The sequence below is a fragment of the Enhydra lutris genome, unplaced genomic scaffold (assembly GCF_002288905.1).
Source record: "Enhydra lutris kenyoni isolate GAN:26980312 unplaced genomic scaffold, ASM228890v2 scaffoldscaffold68, whole genome shotgun sequence".
In the NCBI taxonomy this organism is placed as follows: Eukaryota; Metazoa; Chordata; class Mammalia; order Carnivora; family Mustelidae; genus Enhydra; species Enhydra lutris.
Window position 1 is genome coordinate 10,919,196 of NW_019154152.1, and position 15,652 is coordinate 10,934,847.

The window sequence follows — 15,652 nt, forward strand, 5'->3', positions numbered from 1 at the left end:
CTAATGTATTAGAACAGTAATGAAGGATTCTTCCTTCATATTGCCCCAGTGACCTGAGTGAGGTAGAAAATGCTAGTGGTTGCGTAGTTTTAGTTACTAGCACCAAAGACCTACATTTTACTTGGCATGAGGAAAATCCTTGTGCCATCTGAATGAACTGGGAACAGAGGGCGCAGTCTTTTTATTCTGGTGTCAAGATGATTATCTTCACACTGTCACCTGGCTTCCTGAGGAGCTTGATTTCAGGACACAGTGTTCTTCAGTCCAATACAGCATTTTTTTTTCCTACGCACAATCTCAGGTTCTTGGAGTTGAGAATTGAGGGTTTTTTAGGTATTAGGAAGATTGATGTTTTTTTAATGGTCACTTCATCCCATTGCCTTTTATGTAATACTCTCATTCCCCTCTTTGTAGTTTGTTCTTAAGATTAAGAGGTAAATCTAAGCAACCAGGAAACATTAACGTAACTAAATCTTTACATAGTAATCTCTTCTATGCCTTTGAAGTTAGAGAAAATGTTGGCAGAAACACCTTCATCACACAGGTCAATCAGGGAATTGCAGAAACATTTTGGTGTTAGAACATTATTTCCAAAATGCTGATCTGAGATCCAGTTTTCAGGTGACTATAACACTACTTTGGTGACCTTTAATTCCATAGATATAACATGGGGCTCAGGCATATTTATATTTTAAATGCCTTCCCCCAGGTGATTGAAATATGCGGACAGGGTTCAGAACCATTTGTTGAAAGACCTCAGGTGGCATTCAGGCAGAGAGACCTTACCTATAGCCTTTTTTACCTCCACCTCTTACTGAACTTGGGTTCAGTATCATTGAGGCAGACTAGTTTACTTGCTCACACCTTACTGTTGTTCACTCAGTACATTCAAATGAGTTAGAAATTTTTTTAAAAGAAAAAAGTAATTAGGATTTTTAAAAATTCCGTTTTATCTTGTGTATACTTTTTAAAAGTAAAATGGCAGCTATCTAAATTTATCCAGTAAGTCTATATATATATGTTAAATATATATTTTATATTTTTATATAATTAATATATACTACATATATATATAATGTTTACTACAAATCTTCTTGCTTCAGGTATTAATGTTGCAATGTCCTATACTTCCTGTTGTAATATCCCTGAATGTATGTGTAGAAACATACTCACTTACTTGGTGAGTCCTTGAAACCCTGAGATGAACTTTTTCCGGAAAACACGGTAATGTTGACAGGGCTAATTTTCTAGCCGAATGAATGTAAAACATTCTTTGTAGTTAGAAAGCAAATAATTTTGGAAGCAGGCAGCAGTAGTAGTTATACTGGATTAAATTATTTGGGGGGGGGGGGGAAGAACACTATAAATACCTGTTTGACCGTGGATTGGTTGCTCACCCTTTATTGAATAAAAGGTGTCATGATTTACTTTACCTGCTTGAATTATTTTATGTACTAGATTAAGGGATGCTTTATTTTTAGGGTATTGGTTGCTTTGTTTGTATGAGGAAGATTCTCGTGAGGTGGAAAATGAAGGTTTCTAAAATCATTGAAGGTTTCATTCATGAAACCACCCTCCATATATCTAAAGAGAGAGTCATTTTACAGATACTATCTGTGTACTTAGGATTTGTAATGTACTGTGCTGGTTTTAAACATAAATAAGATCTACTTTCAAGAGATTATAGAATATGAAAGGGATATTCTGTTTGGCTGTTTATCCGAGTATCTGCCTTATTTTTCCATAAATTTCCCAAGGGCTTTTTTTTTTTTTTTTTTTTAAACTTCCTCCATTCCTTCTGAGCCATCTTTCTGTTAATATTATTATTATTAGTCTATTTTTCTTTTCAGGACTGGCTTTGAAGAAGCACCTGATCTCCCAAGATTTCTCTGAAAATAAGTACACAGTCATCTTTTGGGGGAGTTTGCTGCAATTGCTTAGATATACTTAAAATTCACTGATGGGGGTCTTAGGAGCTTAACCAGCTCCTCATAGTTTCATAGTCATTCACTTCCCCCTTATCCACTTATTACATGATACCTCATGGCTTTAAAGTCTGTGCGTGAGGTAGAGTGAATAAAACCTTGATCCCTAGCACACTTCTTAAAAATAAGGTCTGTGCTTGAGTTGTTTAAGGCAAAATGGGAGGATTTCATCAAAATGTTCTAAGTGAACATCTCTTGCTGTTACTTCTTCGTTTGAGTAGTGTAAGTTGAAACCATCCTCCCCCTTTTTCCTTTCCTTTCACACATCCTCACTCCTTGTTCTTTCATATTAATTGCCTTCTCTAGTGTGTGCCAGGCATTACACTAAGCAGTATAATTGACGAAGAAAATGTTTGATGAATGTTGACTTGAACAATGTGTTTGGTGATAGCTACAGAGAATAGTAGGCCATAATCTCTGTTCTCAAGCTTTGACAATGTGGTGGGACAAATACATACTGCATATGCAAGAAATCCTATTATATCATGATGAATCATAAAAAACAGGTTTAGACAGGGTGTTATAGGACCCCAACAGAGGGAGCGTATCCTAACTGATAGGTTGACAAAGAGGATATATGGAGCAGTTTAATAACTTTTACTAAAAGTGAATTGGTTAAAAACTAACTTACGAGAGAACTTTTGGAGTTAGAGTGTTCCCATAATTCTTATAATTAAAATGGGAGCATTGTGATCATGGCTACTTACTTTTTTTTTTTTCCAGAACTAACATCAAGTTAGCCTCTCCAGTAGGTAAAAAATACTATCATTTTTGCCTTTCACCATTATCTAGCCTTCAGTTTTGTTAGAGCAGACCTTGGGGATTCTTCATGTCTTAAGTGACAATTTATTATGTATCCAACAGCTCAATTTTTCTACAGTTAAAATGGAAGGATTATTAATACCTTACTAAATGGTGTCTTTTTGTAAGGATATTTGTTATAGGAATGCAAGGGTGGGACACCTGGGTGGTTCAGCTGTTAAGCATCTGCCCTGGGCTCAGGTCATGATCCCAGGGTCCTGGGATAGACCCCCCACCCCATCGAACCCCCCATCGGGCTCCCTGCTCAGCAGGAAGCCTGCTTCTGCCTCTCACACTCCTTGTGCTTGTGTTCCCTCTCTTGCTGTCTCTCTCTATCAAATAAATAAAATCTTCAAAAAAATAAATAAAGGAATGCAAGGGAATAATAGCTAATATACCACTAAAAATAAAGCTGAAAAAGTTACACTAATGGATGTTTCTTTGCCTAAAGTAATCATAAAATTATTTTTAAAACTACCTGTTACATAATAGCATCCATCTAAGGATCAGCATGAAGTAAGCCATTTAGGAAGATAAACCCCAAACTTTGGAAGATTAATAATCTACAGATGATACCATGATAAGAAAAATAATTAGTAAAACTTCTTGAATTTGAGAATGTTTCATGAATCGGTTTAGCCATTTGTTAGTTAGCATTTTACCAGGTAATATGCAAGTTTAGGACATACTTAATGATTTGTACTGAACCAGTTATTTTACAGTGTGCTTCAGGTTGAGGAGTTATTACCTTTTCAAATCATAAACTGTTAGTCATGGGTATATCTTGAAAACTGCTTAATAAATGTAAATCTAACTCTTGGCACTTGAACATAAAGGAATGATTCCTAGATTAGAGTTGTTCCTGGTTGGCTCAGTCAGTAAAGCCTGCAACTCTTGATCTTAGGGTCGTAAGTTCAAGCCCCATGTTGGGTGTGGAGCTTATTTAAAAAAAAAAAAAATTGTTTCTGGTATTACTTTGTTTTTCCTTTTTGAGTAATTAGAGTAGACATTCCTCATATCTTACATGATAACTGCACATGTAGGGCCAAGCTAACCTTTAGGATTCAGTCACCCAAAAGATAAATTCCAGGGCCTAAATAGTTAACTGGAAATTTTTTCTAATTGTTTTTTAAAAAATGCAAAATTAATGGAGACTTTGGTATTTGTACTTTTTATTCTTTTTTCCCAATGGCTTCTGGCTACAAGACAGTGTGACGGGGCAGGGTCAACCCTATGTATATCAGAGAATTATATTTGCTAGCTAAATGAGGTAAGGCATAATCTTTGTCTGAAGACCACCATTTGTTCAGTGTAGGGCTTAGGTTTCAGACACCAGACCTTAAGATATTACCAAAGGATGATCTCATGAATCTGTATGTGGACCCCAAGTACATACAGGGGGGGCTTGGGGTAATTATTATGAAATCCTTTTTAGCAAATATGCTACCTCACATTGTCATAGCTATATTATACTCCGAAAACTAGATATGGTCTAAAAGCTCTATGTCTGTTTGGTGTAATTTAATGCTGCTTCCCTGATCTTTCTGCTATCTACAGAGCCAGAGTCCAGAGGTGGAGCAGTTAGGGAGGGTTGTGGAACTGGACAGTGACATGGTAGATATCACCCAGGAGCCAGTTTTGGATTCCATGTTAGAAGAGAGCGTGCCTGAGGATCAGGAGCCTGTGTCTGCCTCAACACACATTGCATCTTCACTGGGAATTAATCCACATGTCTTACAGGTGAAGTCCTAACCTACCCTTACTACAACAGGAAGCCAAACTAATTTTTATCTCCCTTTCATAACCTCAGGCTCCTTCCTTGGTTATTCACTGAAGAGCTTTGAGTGGTCATTGGAGTGAGGAAAAAACAAGAATATGGCCTGGGTTTGGGCTTTATTTTTCCGTTGTGGGAGGGAAGGGGAAGTCTGTATTGAGATTCTGAAGACCTGGATTCTAACCCTGGTTTTGTAACTATTACTCTGTGACTTTAGGCAAGTCATTTAACATCTGTGAGCACTAATTTTTCTCTACAAAATATACTTCGTTTCCTTCATAGGGTGGTTTTGAGGCTCTAGAAAGTGCTCCATAAAAGTTTTTTTAATAGCCTAGAAGATACAGGTTTCTTTAAACTCTGTCTCAACTTCCCCCTGCCTATGGCTTTGATGTGTTAAAAGTTGAGCCTTTGTCTTACATTTGAAGTTAGTCATTCAGCAAACAAGTGAGCAATTGCTGTGTGCCAGGCTTTGGCGAGACTCTAGAAACAGAGGAGTATTCTGCAATTTCCGCCATCCAGGCACATGCAGTGTAATAGAGTCAGCCACACAAATATTATACTAACTCTGGACACAGCCTCAGGCAAAGCAATTTATTGGTTATTGGAAACTGCATTTTTCTTTTATGGCCTTTGAATTTGGGGGAGCACATTCATTCTATAGGTATTGCCTTTTAGATCATGAAAGCATCATTGCTTGCTGATGAAGAAGATGTAGATATGGTTCTGGATCAACGCTTCAGTCACCTTCCTTCTAAAGCAGATACTTCTCAAGAAATCTGTTCTCCCAGACTCCCCATTTCAGCATCCCACTCATCAAAATCCCGTTCTTTAGGTACTGTAACTAATACTATTTTATGAGAAAGCTGTAAAGTCCTGCTTTTCGCCTGTCTTCTTCTAAGCTGAGTCAACTTCTCTATCAAATATCCCCCTAAAGGCATATGGCATAAGAATGGCAGGAGGGGATGTACTCTTATAAATATGTTAGGTGAGCCAATTTTTAAAAACCATAATCAGCTTTATTGGTGCAGATGCAGAAGTTATATATGGACAACAAAGCATTTGTGTTTTGTTCAGGTTATATTTTTATTTGCTTATGAATGTGGATTAGATTATAAACTCAGATTTTCTAATTTTTATCGCACCTTAGAGGAATGAGCAAGTTGTCCTGCACTGTACTCTTTTTGTGCAGTCCTCATGCTATCCTTATTTTATAGCCTTCCAGGGGCAAATGTTGCTTCTTAAAATGCACAAAACCTGTCAGATTTCTACCTTTTCCTAAACCTCCCCAAATTCTTAGGGAAGTAATATTTGATTTTAAAGCTTTCCCTTTTTTCTTCTTGGGGGCTTGTAACTGTGTGGGATTAGGGATAGAGTATTGATGTCAATGAATCTCAAAACGTTTTGAAAGCCAGAGGAAATATCAGGAAAAGATTTATGTTGCCTTAAAAACTAGGTGTTTAGTTTTCAATTCTTTCAAGTGAAAGGCTTGAAACTTATTAACTTCCTTTTTAAAAATATTTCAACTAATAAACCATCAATTAAACATTAACTATAACCTTTTCCATAATGGGTACTACATGAAAATCTCATACTTCAATAACTGACTTGTTTTAAAAGTATTAGAGAACAGGCAGTAGTAATAAGAACTGTCCTTCTGAAGGGCACAAGATGCCTCAGTGGGTTTTGTTTTATTGAGTCTAGCATTGAGCATTAGAGTGGTGGCAATTTGAATTTTGATCTTACTAAGTTTTTTCTACGGACTATAAAATGGTAACATTTGGCATGAGCATTGGTGTCAGACTTCCCTGGGCTTAATCTCCCAATCCTGCCACTTAATAGCTTTGTGGATTTGGAATAAACACTTTTCTGAGCCCAGTTTTCCTACCTATGAAATGAGGATGAAAGTGTTGTTCATCTGAAGTTATTAAAAGGTGAAATGAAACCATGTATACGAATGGCTTATACAGAATCACAGATAAGAGCTTAATAATTTCTTTAAAATAGTAGTAGTAGTGTTTGTTATTAATGTTAATGTTGTTGGCATCGTCATCACTAAAATTCTAGCCTTGATTTCCTGGTTGAAAGAGTATTCCACAGACTGACTTGCTGCTTATCATCTGTGTCTGATTTAATTGGTTTGATAAAACTGTAATTTCAACCTCACTGATTTTTGCTATTCGAGAAGCAAGAGAGACTGTATTTTCTAATAGTCTTTTTTTTTCCCCCCTATTTCAGTTGGTGGGTTACTACTACAATCAAAGTTTACTAGTGGAACTTTTCTTTCACCAAGTGCCTCTGTACAAGAATGTCGTACTCCCAGAGCAGCATCTTTGATGAATATCCCATCCACATCCCCTTGGTCTGTCCCTCCACCCCTGACCTCTGTGTTTACAGTGCCCAGCCCGGCCCCTGAAGTTCAGTTGAAAACTGTGGGTACACGCAGACAACCAGGCCTAGTCCCTCTTGAAAAGTCTGTCACCTATGGCAAGGGGAAACTCCTGATGGACATGGCTCTATTTATGGGACGCTCATTTCGAGTTGGTTGGGGCCCCAACTGGACTCTTGCTAATAGTGGAGAACAGCTGAGTGGCTCTCCTGAACTAGAAAATCATCAGATTGCCGATTCTATGGAATATGGATTCCTGCCTAATCCAGTTGCTGTTAAATCGTGAGTCACAATTTCCTTATGCTTTTTGAGAAAGACAACCTGGTAGGTAAGAAAAACCTTTTCATTGTCAGGAGACCCAAAGTCAGGTCCCTGCTTTGTGATCGTTCTAGAAATGTTCTTAATACAACTTTAGATAGCAGAATATCTTTGTATAATTAAAAACTAAAGTGATTAGTAAGATAACCCCATTTGTATCATCAAGATGTGAAGAGTATATAATACTTATTTAATGGTTAAACTTTATTTGGAAATGTAACAGACCCAAAGCTGATGCTACAGCATTCCTTATTTTGTCTTTTTTTTTTTCATCCTTGTTATTACATTTTTTTTTTCCTTTTTTCTCACTTAGATATTTATGTTTTTTTCATATATAAGGTATAATTCTCAAATAAGCACATTTCCTCTCTCTTGGGCCTGGTCAGGTGAATGTATAAACTGTGTATAATCCATGCATAAGTATTTGGAAATATGACATCTGATAGGGGGCTCCTGCCTGGCTCAGTTGGTAGAGCATATGACTCTGGATCTCAGCTTCGTGAGTTCAAGACCCACATTGGGTGTAAACCTTATTTAAAAAAAAGAAAAATGATGACATCTGATAACTGTGTTATGTTATATATTGCTACATAATCCACATTATTAACATTTATTTATGTGTTTACAGTTCTGTATAATTTGTGTATGTGTATATGTATGAGTGTGCGTGTATATATACATGTATGCATGTGTATGTATATGTATCTCATGCAGACGATATATGTATAGTTTCTGGCAATTATTAGACAGTATGCATACAGTTGTTTTGTGCAAAATATATAACGTTTTCCTGTTTACTCTGTGTAACAAGTTGTGCTGTCTTTATTACAGATTAAATGACTTGATTACCTATTATGCTTAGTTTTTAAAGTTGACGCTGAAGAAATACAAAACAGCAATATCTCTTGAACCTCACCATTAGTAATGTTGATCCTAAACCTAGGTTATGCATGATGTCATATTTTGAAAGTTGTTAATATCAATCTTAAAGTCAGATCAAGGCTGGATTGATTATATACTCATCTTAATTTAGAGTCAGTTCTATAGTGTTTATGAGCTTAGCCTCACAACTTTTGAGACCTTACTAAGTGTAATTTGAGAAATCAGTATTCCACAGTAGCTTTTGGCCCTTGGATTTCATAGTGTCTAGATACATGTTGAAGCCACTCTCCAAGCTGAACTGTATTGATTCCCATGCTTATTATAACCTGGCTGAATACATGGGCCAAATGATTTGTCTACTCATTATATAGCAAATAAGTTCATTATAGTTTGATGTAAAGAAATACAGTTTCTGTAAAATCACAGGGAAATGTTTTGCATTCTCTTTGTAATCATAAAAAGAAACAAAGGTTTGTAGGAAAATTCTAGCATCTGTCTTATCTTCATTTTCTGTCTTGTTTGTCATTTGGTCTTATAGCCTTACTGAGTCTCCATTCAAAGTTCATTTGGAAAAACTCAGTTTGAGACAAAAGAAGCCAGATGAAGACCTGCAGTTTTATCAGATACCTCTGGAGCTCAAATTAAAACATAGCACTGTACATGTGGATGAGCTGTGTCCTCTCATTGTCCCTAATCCAGGAGTTGCTGTCATTCATGACTATGCAAATTGGGTTAAGAAAGCATCAGGAGACTTTCTGGAAGCTCAAAGTGAGTATGGACTGTTTCTGTTCTAACCTTTGATGTTACAGGAACTGCCATAGAAGCATGTGTTCATAGGAGGACAGATTTCCTTAGGCCAATGTAGTGAGCGGATGCCTGATCTCACGCTTGTCTATAGTTGAGTTGGAATGAGCAAAATCTCAAGGAAGGAGAAAGGATAACAGTTTTACAATTATTCTTAAGGCTTTTAACATACAAGTCCTCTTTTATAGGAACTATAGCGAAATTCTTTGGATATTTGAAATTGCATTCCTTCTGCCACCCAGAGAACATAAGGAGAAAAAGCCATTCCTTCTTGCTTTTCTAAATCCTACCCATTCTTCCATGTTCAGCTTAAGTACCACTTGGTCCTCCCAACAATTTAATGTTCCTAACTTCCCTTCCTAACCTCTCCCATTACCTTTCTATTACTATTGTGACCATGGTTCTCTAAACCAGTACTTTGGTAAAGGGCTTTTTAAAATTGGGAACTTACTATTTTAAAATCATAGAAAAATCTTAATGTTACCTTTCATAATAGTTCACCATTATTCAAGAATGGTGACTATTTTAAACTCTTCCATATCAGACGTTTTGAGAATTGTGTATATTCATTTCTTTGTGTTTGCTTCAGTTGTCTCATTTTCTTTTCAAACATGTGCATCATCTTCCCATGTATACTTGTATTTGGCTTAGTGGTAAACAGTGCTTCTGTTTCGCTTTCCTTCCTGAGCAGCAATATGAATAGTACTTAAGAATGTAGAGTTGGACTCAGATTACTTGGGTTCAAATCTTCGCTCTGCTACATGTTGCCTATATCTTTTGAGCAAGTTACTTAATGCTCTGTACTTCAGTTTCCTCATCTGTAAAATGAAGATGGCAACTACTGTATATTTACATTGTGTAGTTTAGAGATGGCTTTCCTCTTAAGTGCTTTGAACAGTGTCATTTAGGCTCACTAAATGTTAGGCTCTGCCTACTATAGGAGAGAAGACTCCCTTACAAGTTTTTAGAGCACTTCATGTTTCTTAAAGCATTTTGTAAACAGAATGTAATCAAGTTGGAGGACTTTTCTCTGTCATTTGAGATTATGTTAGCCATAATGCAGCTAGAAGAATCTATTTAAAGGAGCATAGAGTTACATTTGTTATATAAGTACCAGAGGAACGTGGAATGAACAAGCAATTATACTCCACACCTCTAGAACTTGTAAGACACAGCAGAGTGAGCTGGAGACAGATTAAGGGCAATCAGCTTAAGTGGTTATTCGGGATATGTATTAATTTATGTATTTTTATGTCACAATTAGAGTGATGTCCTCTGTGTAGGTACTTTGACTTCATGTCATAGCATTGTTTTCCTGTCCTTGTTAGTTGTGAAGCACTGGAGCCTAACATGGACATTATGTGAAGCCTTATGGGGCCACCTGAAGGAGCCTGACAGCCAACTGGATGAGCCTAGTGAATACATTCAGATTCTGGAGCGAAGAAGAACTTTCTCTCGCTGGCTATCCCATACTGCTGCACCTCAGATTGAGGAGGAAGTCTCCTTAACCAGAAAAGACAGGCCTGTGGAGGCTGTCTTCAGCTACCTCACAGGCAAGAGGATCAGTGAGGCTTGCTCTCTGGCCCAGCAGTCAGGTAGGGCATATGGTCCTTCTCTGTATCCTTATCTACATCCTACTCACTAGTGGTTCCTGCCCCTTAACTGCAGATTTGCCTTTGTCTTCTAGCCTGAATTAAGTATAAACTTTCCAGGAAGATTGCTGGTTCCTCCAGAATAGGGACTGTGTTCTCTAGTTTTCTTTTTAGAACCTTAAGCATTAAGTTTGCTTCTACATATGCATTTATAATGAAACTAGAAGATAGAGATAAGCAAAAAGCAATAAATCCAATTCACCTAAATCCCTTCAGTATTTACTTTATGCATTTCAATGTACAGCTTGTACTTGGACTGTTTACTCTGTAATATATAAGCATATTAAAATTTTTGTACACAAAGCAACGTATGCCTATAAACTTTTCAAAGATGGTACCCTGCTACATATATAGAGAGATGGTATTCTTTTCATGATCTCCAATATAGATATTATATTCAAATGCTTCTCTGTATTCTTTTATCTACAAATGTACCATGTTAGCAAATTCCTTTTTTGACATTTAGGTGTTTTTTCCCTCCCCTATAATCAATTCTCTGAACCTTTTAAACACAGGTATTTTGTATTAATTCACTTATTTCATTTAGGTAAGTGTAAATTTAATTTCCAGGTTGAGATATCTACTTTTTTTTTTCCCCAAGGATTTCCCATTTTGTATTTGTGCTTTTTTTAGTTTCCCTTCCACTAATGAGAGGCATTTAGCAAGTATTTGATAACTGTCCAGACATAAATCTAGGTAAAAATAAAAGATGGCATAGTTCAGTTTAATCTGTGTATAATAAAATCCCTGATCAAACCTTGTTACTGAAACCTTGTTATAGAAACCAAATAATTAGAGCCATCAACTGGATTTATTTTTGGAGGCCTTGGCCAGTTTGGATTGTAAGGAACAAGCATAGGAAAAGCTAGAATCAAGAACTTTTCTACATGGACAATTGCATTCCACTGTCACTACATGTTTAGCTTTTTGTGATCTTCATATATTTTTCTATAGTGGAAATTTATCTTCAGCATTGGCCTTTTATAAAGTTAAAAAGATTATGAATCATTAAAGAGAGAAAGTTATGCTCACCAACACATATATGTGTAGCAGAGGAAGATCTCAAGGAGTGTCAGAAGTCAGGTCCTTAGATTTATTTGTTCACAAACTCTGCTTTTTCCTTCCCCCACCCCCCACGTTTTTTTCCTTTTTGTTTTCTTTAAGGTTAAACTTTTGGCAAGGCATTACCTTTCAGCTTACTAAAAACCGTTGATTCAGTATCTCCATTTTTAATAATTGATAGAACAACTAAACAATATCAAGAACGTAAAATACTTGGGACACCTGGGTGGCTCAGTTATTGAAGCATCTGCCCTCAGCACAGGTCGTGATCCCAGGGTCTTGGAATCGAGTTCCACAGCAGGCTCCTTACCCAGCAGGGTGTCTGCTTCTCCCTCTGCCTGCTGCTTTCCCTGCTTATGCTCTCTTTCTCTCTCTGACAAATAAATAAAAATCTTAAGAAAAAATTTTTAAAGACAATAAAATACTTGAAAGCTCTCAGTGTTACCTGATATCTACCCAACAGGAAGAAAGACCTCGAGTCAATAACCTAAGCTTCTAGACGCTCCCTGGTGGTCTAGTGGTTAGGATTCAGCACTCTCAATAACCTAAGCTTCTAAACTAGCAAAATAAGAACTAAACCAAATGGTAGAAGAAATAGTAAAGACTAGAACAGAAATCAATGAAAATGACAATGTAAAAAAACAGTAATCAATAACACCGAACATTCGTTCTTTGAAAAGAGTAAGAAAGCTTACAAAACTTTCACTACCCTGAGCATGGGGCGGGGGGCAAAAAAAAAGGAAAGGCACAAATTACCAAAAAATAGGCATGAAAGAACAGCTTTACTAACCTTACAGAAAAGGGACTACTATAAAAAATTCTGTCATCAAATTCAGTAACTTTGATAAAGTTGACAAATTCCTAGGAAAATACAAATTACCAAATTGACCCAAGAAAAAGAAAATCTAAATAGATCTATAACAAGTAAAGAGGTTGAATTAGTAACTAAAAATCTTCACTCAGAAAAGCCAAGGTCCAGATGTCTTCACTGGTAACTAGCGCGGTTTTATTTATTTATTTATTTATTTATTTATTTTAAAAAGATTTTATTTATTTATATGGCAGACAGAGATCACAAGCAGGCAGAGAGAGAGGAGGAAGCAAGCTCCCCGCTGAGCAGAGAGCCCGATGCGGGGCTCGATCCCAGGACACTGGGATCGTGACCTGGGCTGAAGACAGAGGCTTTAACCCACTGAGTCACCCAGGCGCCCCATCAGCACTGTTTTAAAGAAGTAATACCAATCCTCTACAACTCTTTGAGAAAATAGAGGGAGCAGTTCCCATCTTGTTCTATCATGACATTATTAACCTGATGTCAAAGCAAATGCACAGAAACCTACAGCTAACATCATATTGAAAGACTGAAGATTTCACGCTAAGATTGGGAACACCATTTCTTTCTTTCTTTCTTTTTTTTAATCGGGGTGGGGGAATGTTTTGTTTTTCGTTTCTTTGACATAGAATGTATAATTTGTTTCAGGGGTACAGGTCTGTGATTCATCAGTCTTACACAATTTGCAGTGCTCACCATAGCACACACCCTCCCCAGTGTCCATCACGCAGCCACCCCATCCCTCCCACCTTTCTCCACTCCAGTAACCCTCAGTTTGTTTACTGAGATTAAGAGTCTCTTATGGTTTGTCTCCCTCTCTGGTTTCATCTTGTTTCGTTTTTCTCTCTGGGAACACCATTTCCATACAGAATTGTAGTGGATGTTGTAGCCAGTGTAATCAAGAAAGGAAAAGTAGCAAAAGCCATACAGATTAAGAAGGAAGAGGTAAAACTGTCTTTATTCAAAGATGGCATGATTCTGTATGTCGATAGTTCAGTCCTGAGGAATCAACAGAAAAGGCAGTGGGACTAAATAAACTAGTTCAGCAAGATCTCAGGATTCAAGATTAGTGTACAAAATTCAGTATGTTTCTACGTATTAGCAACAAGCAATCCAAAAATGAAATTAGAAAAACAATGGCATTCACAATAACATTAGAAAGAATAAAATTAAGGAATAAATGTAACAAAAATGAGACTTGTACTGTAACTATGAAACAGTAATGAAATGAAGATCTACGTAAATGAAGAAACACATTTCACATTCATGGAATGTATCTCAGCTTCAGCACTATTATCATTCTTGGCTGGTAATTTTTTGTTGTGGAGGCTGTCCTGGGCATTGCAAGATACTTAGTAGCATAGCATCCCTGCCCTCTGCCCATTAAGAGTCCTTTACCCTCAGTTGTGACAACCAAAAAAAAAAACCTCTGGACATTGCCAAATGTTCCTTGGGGAACAAAACCACTCAGATTGAGAACCAGTAATAGATTGGGAACCTCAGTGTTGTTAACTGATTTATACATTCAGTGCATTTTCTATCAGAATGCCCACAACAGACATTTTTGCAGAAATTAATAAGTTGATCCTTATTTGGAAATGTAAGAAACCTAACCAGTTTTGGAAAAGAACAAAATCAGGAAACTCAACACTTGTCTGTTTTCAGAACTTCTGTAAAGCTGCAGCAGTCAAGACAATGTGGTACTGGCATAAGAATGAACATAGAAAAATAGCACAGGATAGAAATGAGACTTCACATATAAAACCCTTCCACTTATAGTCAGTTGATTTTTGACAAAGATGCCAAGATAATTTAAAGATGGAAAGGATAGTCTTTTCAATAGATAATGCTGAGATAGTTGAATATTCATATGCAGAAGATTAATTCATATTCTTAGCTTGTGCCATACACTAAAATTAACTTGAGGAAGTAACCTAGAATCCTCATCAATGAGAACGGTCTTCTTGAAAAGTCAGGGATTGGCAATAGCCAATTTGTTTGTTAACTGTAATCAAAGCAAAGAGGATCTTTTTTTTTTTTTTTTTTGAAGATTTTATTTATTTATTTGACAGAGATCACAAGTGGTCAGAGAGGCAGGCAGAGAGAGAGGAGGAAGCAGGCTCCCTGCTGAGCAGAGATCCTAATGCGGGGCTCAATCCCAGGACCCTGGGATCATGACCTGAGCCGAAGGCAGAGGCTTTAACCCACTGAGCCACCCAGGTGCCCCACAAAGAGGATCTTAATGAATATATTGTATCAAGCTCTGAACTCCACCTTTTCTAGTGACAAGGGTAGTTATACATCTTGGCCAATAAATCCTCTCTTTTGGGTTCTCTAGATACACTGAAATAATCTTTTCTTTTTTCCTTTTGGTATCACTCACCTAGAAAACTAGCAGCTCATGGTCAAGTGGGCTACAACACTTACTGAATGAATCATAATCCAATCATGCTTTGATTACATGTATACAGAGAGACCATGTGTCCTGCACATTTCCAGATGTGTTCCTGGTGCATGATTTTTTTCCTTTAGGCCTCTCTAATTTATGAAGGAAACTTTTGAGATGAGAGCCTCAGTTCTGGCAGGATGGTATTTTATATAGACATTTAAGCACTGACCCATATACAAAAACAAGAGGAGAAGGACTATCGACTTATAGGAGGTTTGTAGTAAAGGCTGAAACAAAGCATTTTTCTCTTAACTTACAGCTTAGCTGGAAGTTTTCATCAACTGGAATTTCTATTCCCTCACATTCTAGTTAATGAATATCTTTTTATTGCCTCAGCCCTTTGTACTTAAAAATGTTTAGTAATAGAGATGACTAGACCTGTGAGAGTGAGAGAGTCAGGGATTCTCACACACACATTTTGTCTGGGTTTCATTTTGCCATTTCTCAGTGCTATTCTCATTGGGCATGTTTTCAATTATGTGATCTCAAGTCTTCACTACACACCTTTGAATCAGATAATTCTTTGCTCCATTTTACAGATGAAGTACTTTATCTAGGGTTGCAGAAGTAATAGATCTGACATTGAACTCTGTACACTATATAGTCTTATGTGATTTAGGTTAAACTACGTTGAATTTTTTCTACCCAAGCAGAAGAATGGTAAGTTCTTGGTCAGTGTTTTGGGACTACTGCAGAAAGCAGTAACA

At 36.9% G+C, this 15,652-nt stretch overlaps 1 protein-coding gene across 6 annotated transcripts in view; it reads left to right on the plus strand.

Moving 5' to 3' along the window:
* LOC111159374 (nucleoporin 98) overlaps nt 1–15,652 on the plus strand; it is a 124,643-nt gene that overhangs the window by 86,774 nt on the left and 22,217 nt on the right. For all 6 annotated transcript variants that reach the window (XM_022521785.1, XM_022521782.1, XM_022521786.1 and 3 more), the window contains 5 exons: nt 4,344–4,526; nt 5,236–5,392; nt 6,796–7,228; nt 8,685–8,914; nt 10,279–10,545. In XM_022521785.1, the coding sequence (XP_022377493.1) occupies nt 4,344–4,526; nt 5,236–5,392; nt 6,796–7,228; nt 8,685–8,914; nt 10,279–10,545 (1,270 nt within the window). The remainder of the gene's footprint in view (nt 1–4,343; nt 4,527–5,235; nt 5,393–6,795; nt 7,229–8,684; nt 8,915–10,278; nt 10,546–15,652) is intronic.